We start from the raw sequence: 14184 nt of genomic DNA on the forward strand, positions 1-14184 counted from the left end.
AGTATTTACTGCTGGGAGAAACACCTCTCCAAGGGGAGCATTTGTGTAATACCAAGCATCCGACAATTGAGTCCCTGGCTGTCTCACCACACATTCTTCTTGTTCTGCAATTTTTTGCTTGGTTCTCAGGATTTCTCTCCTGTCACAGCTGAGACGCCTCATATTAATATCTCTCTACTATAGGGAGGAAAATTAGCAAAGAAAACCAGAAGTGCTCTGTATGGCAGACATCTTTAAAAATCTGGAAGCCACCTGACCTCATCTCTCCTCAGCATTTAAAAATCTCAAAGTAATCCATTCAATAGCATTGTCAGATATGAGGGATGCTGGAAGAGGAAATTATACATACTGTTGTGCTGCATAGAGAATGACATACTACTCGATCCAATGGAAAAATTAATTCCAGCCAGCAGAGATAGCCTTATTGATTCACTCTCATTTCCTGCAAAAGGTAGGACTGAATGTGATTGTGGTAAAGAAAAGGAAAACAGAAGCTAGAGGCAAAAGTGCAGGGGTTGGAGAAATAATGAGTGGGACTTAAAAAGACGCTGTTAAATTGAGCCAGTTTGAATTCTTTATGTTGCCTTCATCTTCTGACCGATTTAAGATCAATGAACAACAGTTCATCCTTTTTTTCCCCTTTGTTTCCTGATGGTCAGACAACAAAAAAGCCAATTCTTAACAGATAAGATTAATTGATAGGCATTGCTAGTGCACTACGTGACAAGGACAATTTATGCTTATGCAGGTTTCTGAGTTCATCTGGTATAAATACAGAGCAATGACACCAACTTTAGTGAAATTATATCCAATAAATCTAAAGGAAGGAACGTTATCCTCATTTCAACAATTGCTACCTGCCACAATCGAAATTGTAGGCATAGAAGTGACCTCAGTTAGTGCTTCTCCCTTAAGATCACAAGATTGTAACTCTGGTATCCTATGCAGAGCGCTCAATCCTGTAACTAAACTCTAAAACCTTTGACTTCATCATATTATTTAGGGCTTCACAGTTCATTTAAGTTGTCCCAGTCAGTAATAGGATAGTTTAACCTCAAATAAATTTCCTTCAACTCACAGTGTTAATTTGATGTGATTCATAATTAAATTATCTGAGACAATACCTGTCAGCTGAAAAGTTTGATATGTAGATCTGTAGATTCATTTGTTTCTGATAATTAAATCAGGAAATGGATGTGTTGATATAGCCTCAGATTTTATCTTCCAGAAAGCTCCGTGGTGCCTGTTTCCCCCCCACCTCATTCAAGACTCAAAGAACAGCAGGAGTGAGAATTCTGCCCCTCTGTGAACTGGAAAGAGCTTGAACGTTACAGTGAGAAATCACAGACTGTGCAGGGACAGAAAGTCCAGTTACTGAGGTCTATATTTTAAACTGGTATTACAGGGACTTCATTACAATGAACTACCTTAAAAATTGTTTACCTTAGGGAACAGCATACATAAATGTGTAGGAAACCCAACATTGCTTTGGGAGCTAAATTTTTCATCACCTGTGTTTTAATGGAAATGGGTTAACAAGCTTACATAAAAATGCCAGGAAATGGTTTTGGCTGAGTCACAGCTCTGCATCTTAGATCTTCATTGTTCAGCAGCAGACCCATCAATACACTGAGTTTGGAACACAAAGGAAGGTACACACAAACCAAGCATTTCCAAATGAAACAACTTACTACTGAGCAAAAAGTTTGGGTGGAACTGTACTGCCTAATGAGAAGCCAAGGAGAGTCTCAGCTATGTGTTATTGCTGGGTTTGCCAGGGTACTCCACAGAAAAAACCCTGAACTTGGATTAACCAGCCATTCACAGGATGCTCTGACACAAGAAGATGCAGTTTAGGTCAGCAGAAAGGCAGGGCATGTAGAGACAGATTGTATCTTTTACTGGACCAGTAGATGCAGCTGGGGAAAAGTTCTGGGCACGTGAGATGTGAAAGAGCAACCACCTTTACAAAATGGCTAAGCTGTTTCAACTTTGATTTTCTTGTAAGCAGTTAGTAAAGGATTATAGAAACAGAGGGATGAAGCCTGAAAGACCCACTGAAAGTTCAGTATTAGTGTGATTTTAAAGAGGAAATATGCATGGATGAGCAAGGTGCATGGCTTCCCCATGCTGACCTATGTCTTTTGGAGTAAATTCAGACTAAAATTCTCAGAACAAGCTCCTGACACTGGGTTAGTGCTTCAGAACTGTAACTAACAGTTACAGATAAACTAATTCAGAGGGGGTTTATCCTGCCCTTGAAGGATGTCTACTTCAGCTCATATACAGGGACCCAGATGGTCTTACATCAATATGAAACCATCAGTTCCCCATCTTGTTACAATGAAGGAGCTCTTCTTTAATATTAACAAACCATATTGGCATCAAACAATACACTTGTCTATCTTGTTCTATCCCAAAGCAAACTGATTAACATTAAGAATATATATTATCCATTTAAAGCCTGAAAAGAAATCTCTGGTTCAATTTCTTCAAACAGGGTCTCAGGTAGAGCACAAGCACACCGAGCTCTTCAGTGGGATTCGGGTGCACATGTTACAAACGTGAACAGCTCTGGGTTTGGGTTTTAATCCAGTCAAGTGGCAAAGCCCATGAAGTTGGCTGTGGTTGCTCCTGACAGGATAGAAATGGGAGGAAAATGTGGAAAGTTAAGTTAAGCAACCTTGTACACCTTAATTGGCAAGTTCTGAGGTTACTTGTGATTAATTGAGGAGATTTTCAAAAGCAGCTTAGCAGATAATTAATTAAGCTCCTATGAAAGCACTTTTCTAATTGATCCTGCAACAAGTAACATGAAATAAAAAATGCCAGACCAGGACACAACTCAGACAGTAGGTTTTCTGGAAGATTAAATGTTTGGAGTAGAACTTTCCTGCCTGCAGACAGTGGGATATATTTTCTGTTTTGCCTTAGGAAATATTTTTATTTTCTTATTTAACTCTTCCACTTGATGAATTTTACAATCCCCAGTTTCTGTAGATGCAGCATATTGCAGCTGTTGTGATTTAAGTGAGTCAAGAGATATGAAGGAGGGATTGTGTGCCTGAAAGAGCATCTATCTTTCTCCATCTATATCAGATGGTCTAATAAATGACATTTCCTCTTTACAAATCTCACCTCAGTTAATTATTGCTATCCAGTGATGAAAATACATAAATTAAACCTTATACTTTGTGTAAGACATATAGAATCTCATACAGCCTTCATGAAAGATCTAATGTGTGGACAGTTGCACCAAGTGCCATACTCAAGAGTTGGATAGTCAGAATACATATTGACTAGGATCCATTTTTGATGTGTCATTCCCATAGTACTTAACTAAAATTCTGGTATGGGAGAGTTAGAAAGGAACAGAACCAACTGGAATTAGAATTAAATTTTTCTAACTTTTGTCTCTCATTTTTCTCTCTAAATATCTTGAAGGGTGAAATGTCCTCCAAAATTACTCAGATTGATTAACTTCTGAGCTCAGGAAAAAAAGATACTTAGCTCTGTCCTCCTTTTGGCTGAAAGAGAGTTAAGGATGTTCCTAGCAGCAGGCACAGCGCTGTGTTTTGGATTTAGGATGAGAAGGCTGTTGATAACACACTGGTATTTTGGTTGTTGCTAGGCAATGTTTGCAGCAGGTCAAAGACTTTGCAGCTTCTCACACCACCCTGCCAAGGAGCTGGGGATGCACAAGGAGCTGGGAGGGGACATGGCCAAGACAGCTGATCCCAAATTACCTAAGGGATATTCCATACCATATGATGTCATGCTCAGCAGTTAACTTGGGGGAAGTTGGCTGGGTGTATGACTATGACTTAGGAACTAGCTGGGGGTGAATAATTGTGCTGTGCTTTTGTGTATTCTTTTATCATTATTATTATTGCAGTTGCTGTTGTTATCTTCCTTTCCTGTCCTATTAAACAATCTTCATCTCAACCCATGAGTTTGACATTTTTTTCCCCAAATCTCTCCCCATCCCACTGTGGAGAGGAGGGCAGTGAGTGAATGGCTGTGTGCTTGTTTTAGCTGCCAGCAGGTTAAACCACAACAACTTCACATTTACATCTCATTCTTTTCTGGGAAAAAGTTATTACACTTCTTCTCAGCCCAGTAGTTTTGGTATCTCTTGCTCCTTTTATTTCACTGTAGTGCTCACTGTAGCAGCATCACCGTGCTGTTGTTTCTTACTTGTACACACTATTTAGTGCAGTACCTGGGCACACTGAATATGGATTCTACTAACGCCCTCTCTTTTGCCTGTATGATGAATTTCCATTCAGTTTTCAGCAGCTGTATCCTACCACTTGCTCCACTGATCCACATCCTATAAAGCTCTTCTAAAATTCCAGGTTCAGTTCTTCCTGACAATGCCAATTCTTTAATCTCTTTCATTCCAAGAGAGTGTAGCAACAATCACACTAACCTTTTGAAGACCCACTTGTTTTTCATCCTCCTACTTCCGTGCAATGTAATCATGCGTAGGGCAATAGAAGATACATGGTCTTTCTTGCTTCATCAGTTTGGAATGGCTCACATGAGGCATGCTTTACTCTGAGTCAGAAACAACTTTTCTGTTGTACTAAACCATGGGAAAGGTTGCTGGCTTTCATCCTCAAAAGACTGACTAGGATGCCCATCAGACCAATGGCAGAGAGTCAATCTGCTCCTACACCCTTATCTGGTCCAGTATCTTTGGGTGGCTCTTTCTTTCCCTTTTTGGGCCACCATTAAAAATTATGAATGACAATTTGACATTTGATGTTAGCAGTTTTCTGTAGGAACACTCCATGCTTAAATCACCAAAATCTATTTTACCCTCTGGAGGATGATGAAACACACTATCTGATACATGCTGAGATTTAATTTCTGCACACAATAACACACAGTTGCTTTACAGTGTTGAGATAAAAAGTGTGGCCTGACTTCTCAGTAGAAACAGTATCATCCCCTCTCTTTTCAGTGTGACTCTTGTTTCTGACCAGGAGAACTGCCAGGTAATCAGCTCAGCTAGAGATTAATGCCTAAATGAAGAAAGCGCCCTGGCTGGATATGCAGTGTTAGCTAACAGAAAACTCTGAAAATTCCCTTTATCTCCTCACATCCTGCTAGCAGAACCAATTTTGCACTGGTATCCCATCTGACTGGATTCTGCTAACATAATATACTTTGGCTCCAGCCAAGTGTTATCACAAGGTACAGAAAGGAGATAAACAAACACAAGAAAGCTTTGCAAAGAGAGAGGTTTAATGATTTCATTGTTTGAACCCTTTGCACAGCCCAGAGTGCCTAATGTCTCATCTGTTGGGAGTAAAGGATCTCACCTTCCATGATTTATACACTGCTAAATTCATTCATTTACATCTCCAGTTCTGAAAGGAGCCCTTGGAAGTGGATGAACTTTGATGTAGAATAGATACTAGTCTGCAAACAGACCTTGAACTTTCTATGCCAGTGCAAGGGCATTAGACCTTGATATGAGATGTTAAAAATCCGGTGATTTCCTCAGATATGGAATATAGAGAAGAAACTAATGAATTCTTTCCAAAAAATGAACTCCAAGATGTTGAGTCTGCCAGTAGGTAGATGCCTGTCATTTGGTACTAGAAGCTTCGGAAGGCATCTATCTCAAGATAAAACCTGACCAAAATAGCCTTCCTTAAGCACTTCAGAGGACAGAAACTCAATGTGTATTCCCCATTCAACTCCACAGGTAATGACAACAATTACTGCCCTCTCAGATCTGGAATGTAACACGGGCTTTCTGCTGACTTAACAGGCTTTGGATTAGGAAATTGCTGGGTACAACCTCATTTGATATGAGCAGCAGTTTTAGTCTTCAAAGGACAAGAAGATCTCTAAGACTAGGACTTAAAGGAAATAATGCTCATCTAATTACCTGCTGCAAACCACTGAATGCTGTTCAAAGAAAAGACTGCCAGATTTTCACCACCTAGATTACAGAATCACAAAATCACAAGGTTGGAAAAGATCTTTAAGATCATCAAGTCCAACTGTTCCCATCCTACACACAGGAGAGACAAAATTCCCAAGTCTGACTGATATGTCTAACTCTTCTTCCAAGTCCTGAGCTCTAACTGACTAACAGTAGCATGTGCAGTTCTTCTATCTATTTGCCACTTGATCCTGTTCTAGATAGCTGCTGGCAGGTTTCTGCTTCACCTGTGAGCGTGGAAAATGTCCTCAATATGTATACAAACCCCACATTAAATGACATGGCTGCCTAAAAACAGTGCAGTTGGGACTCTGGAAACTCTAGTGAAATGTCTTCTTTGCTTGACTTGGAGCAGGAATTTGATCCTGGGTTGTTCACTCACAGAAGGGGGCTGTAACTGCTAAGTCTCAGGGCTCCCACTGTCCCAGCCTTGCTTTGTAGAAATAACTGCACATTCCCTGGGCCAGAGGGGTTGAAACACCATTTCCACTAATCCCATTTGTGAGCCTTGTAAAGACAGACAACAGGTATGACTTCATGGGGAGGTAGGTAGCCTGCAACTGATTCTACAACCCTGAGCAGAGCAAGCAGATAGTAATCCAAGACATTTTCCAAATGAAAGTCTGTATTTTGTTTCTTAAAGTATATATTATTGAGGCTGGTTTTATTTTCTGTTTCTTCCTTGAAACCACAGGTTCTTACACTACTGGAGAACCAGCCACAGAAATCAGCGTTTCTCAGACCACATACAGACTGGCTGCAGTAACATGCTGAAAGAGTTTCTTACCATTGCCAGTGGAACAATTCCAACAAGATCCTTCTGGCAGATGAAGATTTCAGACAAGGTGATGTCTGTTGTCCCCTTCCGAGGGTATTCCACCTGCCAGGTGATGGGCTGCGTTCCAGACAGGCTGCTGAAACTGGCTATTTCAAAGTTCATCTGCACGACCTCATTGAATAAACTGTTACTTCTGAAAAGAGGAAAAGAGGGAAAGGGAAGAGCTATTACTTTTGATGAAGAAGGCAAATGAAGTGAATCATATTAGCTGCTGGAAAATGCAGCTATTTATATGCAGATATAACACGAGGCCTTTTCCAATCTGCAACTTTTTCAGAGCATGCAAACTGGAATTATTCTAAATGGGTCAGCTGCCCTTACAACAAACACTGTGAAGAGGGATAAAATCCAGCATGCTGTACCTGCTGAAAGCAAAATATAGTTACTCCATTACATGGTTTTTTATGATTTTGCAAGTATGATTCAACACTACTGCAGGATGGACCTGATCCTGATCAACCAAAGTCAAGTCCAGTGCAGCTCATGAAGGCTGAAAAGCCCAGATTCCCTGTATATGCCCACCATCAAACCCACATAAATCCTGAGCAATGAAACTGAAATTCATATATAAAAACTATTTAAAAATTTAACATGATTAAATGGCAAAATTACAAGATTAGTCTGTGTTTAGAGGTACTCTCTGGAAATTAAATTCCATAGATCCAAGTCCAAATAGAAGGAACAAACCTATGGCAGACAAGTCAGGAAGCCTGAGATAATTCAAATAACAAATATGAAAAGACATGTTGAAATTCTTTCTCTCACATTAGATTTCTTAAACTACATCAGAAATAAAAATAACATATGAAAGAAATTTGCCAGGCTATCTGCTAGTTTAATAAAACAAAAAGGGGGGTGTGTGTACCAGTTATTTACATCAGAAAATATACATTAACTTTCTGGAACTTTCTAAACATCTTTCCAAAGCGTAGAAAATCTGATATTTCACAGAATATTACCTCAACCCAGCCCCAGACTGTAATCATTTCAAAATGAAGAGAAAGACAGGCATCTTCCTAGCTTCAGTAACCCAGTCCCTGCTTCATCACACCTTTGGATGCATTCATCACACAACAGCTTCAATTTATCCTCTCTTTTTTTTGTGTGTGTGTGTACAAGGTCCGTGTCTGAGAAAATCCATCAAGACCTGATCAGGTACAAAGCACTTATATTCTCAAGTGCTAGACTTTCTTTTTACCTCTTCAATAGAAATCACCATTTTTTTCTTACTTTAGGCATATTCTTTACTTTGCATGATTACTTTGAAAGCAAATGCATTCCCCTGATAATTATTATTTTGATTACGGGTTTTCATTTGGATGGCTTACTCTGAAAAGTCTTAATACTGCCTAATGCTTTGAATTTATTTCCTTGCTGGTTTCTTGCTGTGTCAAAAGAGAGATATTGGAACACTTTTGCAATAGTGGTGTACTTCCTCCGTGCATTTACAGAGTGATTTTGGTGTAGTAATATGAGAGATGGATGGGTTTAGGAATTCATAACTCTAGACCAGCCTATTCCCATTTGAAAATTTCCTACTAAATAAATCTTACAGCTTGTAAATACAAGGCAACTGCAATAACTGGAGTTTACACAGTTCTGGGACATCCCAAAATGAATACATACTGGATTGAACTTTATAATTTCTTTGAAAGCATGAGTGTATGCAAAGATACCTGAATCACCTGAGCTACAGCGCTCATTTAGCTGTTAAAGGCACCATTATGCCTCAGATTAATGACACTTGAGATGCCATTAGTTTCACCATTTCTAGATCTGATGCTTAGTAACTGACAGAGAAAAGTTTTTACATGTGATTGACTATCCCAGTGCTTCCACTGATGTTAAATAGAGAATAAATTCTTGCACACATCAAAGCTGCTCTAGGAGATAATTTGTGTCAGGAAAGTTTTCCTGATCAATAAGGCTACATTTCTCTAAACAGCCTCTGAGCAGATGTGAAATGTGTAGCTTTAAAACAAAAGCCCCACAATTATACTGGCAGGATTAAAGAGCTCAAGGTGGGACAGAGCTCATTTCCAGCCAGCCCACTGATTCCTGAGAGCTGATCACCTCCTTCTGGCTCTTAGGTCTTGATCAACAACTTCTACTTTTCCCTGGTCCTTCAGACAATTTCTAAGAGCTGCCTAAAGTTCTGCTCATGAGTTGTTTACCTGCAGCACGTGCTCAAGCCTGGCTTTGACCCACCCAGGGAAATACCCAGAACAAAATCTTTGGGCATCCTGTTTCTATGTGCATTTCATGGCACATGTAACTGCTGTGTACCTGCATTAGCTGGCCACATCTAGGTATCAACACCCTTCTGATGATGTCCTGTGATTGAAAATGGGCAGTATGAGGTGACCACATCTTTTCTACATGATTCCTGGGATCACCTGCAGCATGAGCCTTAGTTTAGGCTGGCTACATTAGCATGCACACATTTGGGAAGTTCTCCAGGGATCATGTTGCAGGGATCACTAGGCAGGTCTCACTGTGTGTATAGTCTTCTTAAGTTACTGTCTCATTATTCCTATTCCATATTTCATACATGTATATAGATCCTCTTGTTTACATGTGAAGGGATTCTTCTTTTATTCCACCCTAATATATAGAGGGCTCTTGTACATCTTTTGGATGTTTTATTTAAAGTCCATGATGCTCAATCACTTTGATTATCACAATCAAAGAAAATATCAATGTTTTTTCATCCATTATGCAGACAAGTACACCACATTGTCTTCACTGCAGCCTTGGGCAACAGCTAAGAAGCACTAAACTCCACCAGTAACAAATCTTGATATAAACCTACTGTCTTCCTCAACATGGAATTATCAGAAACACTCTTCCACCACCTGCCACTGTGTGATCTTCTAAGACTAAAATGAGGGACTTACTGGTCCTGCACTATTTATATACCAGTGTTGCAGTGGGGCTTGAGGGTTATACATGCCTAAATTTCTTCTCTGTTCCACTGTAGACATAACTGTCTTGATTTTGCATGAGGACTGAAAGAAAGTCTAGGTGACACACACAAGGTCATATGGTAAAGAACAGAGCCTTGCTCTTCCAAGTCTTGTTAACCACTGGGCCATCACTCTGGTACCAATGGAAATGTGAAACAGCACTTGATTACCATAGTCTTACATGATCTCCACTGTGTGCATCTTAAATTTCAACATCATTCTGTACAAAAGGCATATTTTTGGTAATTGATGAGCTATCCCATGAAAGAAATCACTGCTATCACCACTTACAACACTGCCTCAAAAACACCTGCTTAATTTGTATTTCCAGCTCTCTCTGAGCGCTTGGTACCACTCACAGATATTTAACCTTCATCTTCTTGACCTATGATATTTTTTCTTGTTCCATGACAAAGAAAGGCTGCTTCTTCCCTGGGTATCAAGCTCTAGTGGTGGAGAGATATAAAAATGGTACCCAAATTCTCTGGAATTCTGTAAAAAATTGCTAAAATACTTTTCCTCTAAAATATGTGAGCAAAAAAATGTCCAAAAATATGCATGGTATAGAATAAAGGTTTTATTGACACTTCCTTGGGATGACCTGCAGAATTATTTCAATAATTTGCATTTGTGAGCAATGAGCTCATCTCCCTCCATAGTGATAAAGCCTTTCTACAATGTCACACTATCACCAGTTTCCTCCTTCTCTTTTCATACAGGAAAAACAGAGAGATGATCAACAGCTGGGAAAGCATCCACTTGAAAAGAAATATGCCTTCAGAGATGTGTAATGGCTGAGAAAAAAACTTCTCATGAAGCACATTTAATGTTCAGACCTTGTTCACTGACTGAAACAGCAATTCCTTAATATCTAACATTTAGAACTGCTCAGCAGCCGGAACAGCAAGTAATTATAAAACTTTTCTAAAGTACACAGCACGTAGTGATTACAAATGAAGCTTCTGGAAGGCAAGGATTCTGTGGAATTTCTCTGGGGTGGATATATGAGTGTAATTTGATTGGATTGAGAGTTCCCCATGGCCAGTTCACTCCTTAGATTTATTTTAATTTATAAAGATGCTAATTATTCAGGGCTAGACTGGACCATGCACTTGCACAAGGGAGTAAGAACTCCCTTTGATCTGCTAAATAGCCACTCTGAGCACAGGGATGTAAGTGAAGAGCACTGAACCCAGAGTTACTCCTTTGCCGGAGCAGATGGGCAATGATTAGGTGCTACTTATTGGTTCCAGCAGCTGAGCTAGCAAGTTAGTGATGGGGTTAGTAATTTACTACTGCCATAGGCTAGCAGTAAATTTCCTACCCCAGGAGAATGAGGAGGAACTGTGCTTCAGAGCTGTGTGAATGCTTCTGAGAAGAACAGTTTCAGAAAAAGAAGGTGGAACAGGAATATTCTGTTAATGGAAAGATAATAAAAAATGCATAAAAGGCAAAACAGAAGCGACACAGGGAGAAGTCACCGTGGGTTTCAGCAGCTCCAGCCAGCTACATGAACAGAACACACACTTCTGATATCAGTTAGTGTTTGTTTAGCCAGGGTTCTTGATTTTAGAACAGTTTTGAATATGATATTAAGTGTTCTTTTGGAACTGTTTATTGATCTTTCAAAGCTTCAGTGCCCTGAGAAACATTTACCCTTGGAAGGAGATTTTTCTTATACAGATACCCAGGACTGGCTCCATCAAAAGCTGTGCTTAACCCTCTCTTCAACACAGGGGATTTAAAACATGGTATCATGTATCCCCACAGGTAAGCCCATGGATAGACTCACAATGTGGGTAAGACCACAGATACTAAAATGCAAAACAATTTCTGTTTCTCTGCAGAAAGAGGTGGAGTGATGTTAAACATGCCAATGCTGAAATGCCTTGCACTGGCCATACGTGGCCAGGGCTCAGAGCAGCTCAGAACCACAGGCCCAGGGCTGCAAAGGATTTCACAGGATGCAGTGGGGGAAGGAAGGCAGATAATTACCAAGAAAAGTAGTGCAGAGACCTCAGCTGATGTAGAACCATAAAAAAAAGGGAAATCTTTGTTGAATGCTTGTCTACATGTGTGGACCAGGAGTCTCTGATGAGAGATTTCAAAGTGTTGGGTTATTGCTCTGAGTAATAGAGCAGTTTCAACTCTTGAATGAGCGAATCTTAGGACTGCTACAGGCTAAATCAATAATTTTGATTTATTACAGTTGTTCTCAAAAGAGAAATTTTAAAAAGCCTAGATTAAAACCATTTTTTAGCCATCCTTTATTCCAACAGATTTTTACTGAAAGTGCCTAGGGATCCCAGAATACTTCGACCTGCTGAAAATTTAGCAACTCTTTCCCTCTCTAATGCTATCCAGTTTGACAGTGACATCTTAATGCAAGATCAGCACTTACTAAATGACATAAAAAATGGAAAAGAGTACAAACCCCATTATCCCTCAGTTACACTGCACATCTTAAGTCTTTACTAAAATTAATGTGTCAAAGTATGTTACTACCATGTACAGAGACAAACTCTCATCAAAAGCCAATGATCAAAGTGGACCCCAGCACAATCTGTACTTCAGCCAGATATACAGCAATGCTTCTTCCCATCTTGGAAAGGATGGGGTGCAGGACGTATGTTCCTCTATTCCCGATATTTTCAATTTCTTGCTCCTTCTGCACCCTTCCCTTAGTATGTCTGATATCTGGGCCACCTTCAGTGGATTCTCTCTACAAACAGCAATTTAAGAAAAATGAATAAACCACAGAGATTAGAACGTGATCTGGAAGTGTCATTGAGGACAGCTTTAAAGATGATGAAGTTATGTGGGCAGCTCTTCACACATCAATTCGATTACTCATTGCTAACAAAGGATGGGTCATTAGCAGCCCAGGTTGCTTTGAATCAGACACCTATGAGCTAAACACTATAACAACCACCACTGGGATCTCAACCCATCCATTTCCCTTCTGAAAGACTTGATCAAATGAAGTACAAATGCTTAGTCTAAGTTTCTTTCAGCAGGTCCTTAATAAGAGCTGTTACAAAGGTAATCCCTTTGGAAAACATGGAAAGGATGTGGTTACTAAAGCAGAATGCCAACTACTAGAGACAAAATGCAGTTTAAATTTCTTATTTTGCAATATTAGCCTAGCTTTCATCTTTAAAGTGTAAAAACCAGCAGAGGAGAAAGAAAAGGATGATCTAGTTTGGCAATTAACAGATAGGGAGGAAATCATTTCATGGAAAGCTACCACATTAAAAGTACTATGAAGGTCTTTGAAGGAAAATATCTGAAGTATAACCTAGCAAACTCTTGAGCAACATTGCATAATATACATGTATATCTTCAAAAGGATGATAAAATGCTGTACTCTCTTTCTTCATACAGTCCAGATGAGAGTTAGATTAGTTAATAAGGTTTCTTAGCTTTCTTGTCATAAACTGTGATATAAAACATAGCTTTTTTTGATTAAGGTATTGGACTGAGACAGGAAATCTCATTTCACTTCCCAGCTCTTCCACAGCATCCTTTAATGACCTCAGGCAAGACATGAAGATACAGCTCCTTACAGCTAAAATAAAATCAATAGGAATTAGACATCATGGAGCTTAAAAAAACCTCTGGTGTCTGTCTGCTACCTCCAGCACCTGAATATGGTACCTTTATCATGTCGGTCATGAGCACCAGGATCTCAGCTGGGTTCAACCACACTCCACATAGGAAAGAGACCACTCGTGATTCTGAAAGCACCCACTTGTGAGGGAAATTCTTAGCTGATGAACTATGTGCTGTCTGGGTGGCGTAAAGTAGAGGGAGCCTGGGGTGTGATCTTTCTGTGCCTTTATTTCCCAGCTGAACAATGGGAATAACATTTTTTTCCCTACTATTCTCCAAAAAAGAAGATAAAAGCAAAAAGCATGCAATGCCTATCTGACTTCTCTGTACAGTCCTTGCCCACAGATGCTAATCTCAGTCAGTGATGTAAAGTGCTATGCTAGAACAAACAGCAAAAGTCATGTTGCTAATTAGAGCACAGCAAACCAGAACTGCTTCCCTCTTGGACAGGCAGAAAGCTGAATGAGATGGACATTAAAGGAGGGAGACCTGACTGGGGATCACAGTAACTCACCAATTTCTTCCTTCTATACTGAGCATTTTTTTTTAGAGTCACTAATCACCAATAAATGCTGCAGTCGAGCTAGCAGGCTCATTAGTCTTCTCTGATACTACATCACATCCAGGCACAAGGCAGATTGACTTTTCCCTTTTCCCAAAGGAAGCAGGCATGTGACCCTACACCTCACACTGGTGCCATCCCCTAAAGGCTCTGTGCAAATCCCAATACTGAGCTATCATCATCTCCCACCTTTATTTCATTTTTCATTCAGTTTGTGCAAGATATTACTCTGCTAATGTCTTCA

At 39.8% G+C, this 14184-nt stretch overlaps 1 protein-coding gene across 2 annotated transcripts in view; it reads right to left on the minus strand.

The window, feature by feature from the left end:
* Positions 1–14184, minus strand: part of TMEM132C (transmembrane protein 132C) — a gene marked incomplete at both ends in the record, with an annotated part of 208518 nt that overhangs the window by 45225 nt on the left and 149109 nt on the right. For both annotated transcript variants that reach the window (XM_084272086.1, XM_084272087.1), the window contains one exon: positions 6750–6933. In XM_084272086.1, the coding sequence (XP_084128212.1) occupies positions 6750–6933 (184 nt within the window). The remainder of the gene's footprint in view (positions 1–6749; positions 6934–14184) is intronic.

Source organism: Gallinula chloropus, assembly GCF_964237585.1.
Source record: "Gallinula chloropus genome assembly, chromosome: 17".
Taxonomy (NCBI): domain Eukaryota; kingdom Metazoa; phylum Chordata; class Aves; order Gruiformes; family Rallidae; genus Gallinula; species Gallinula chloropus.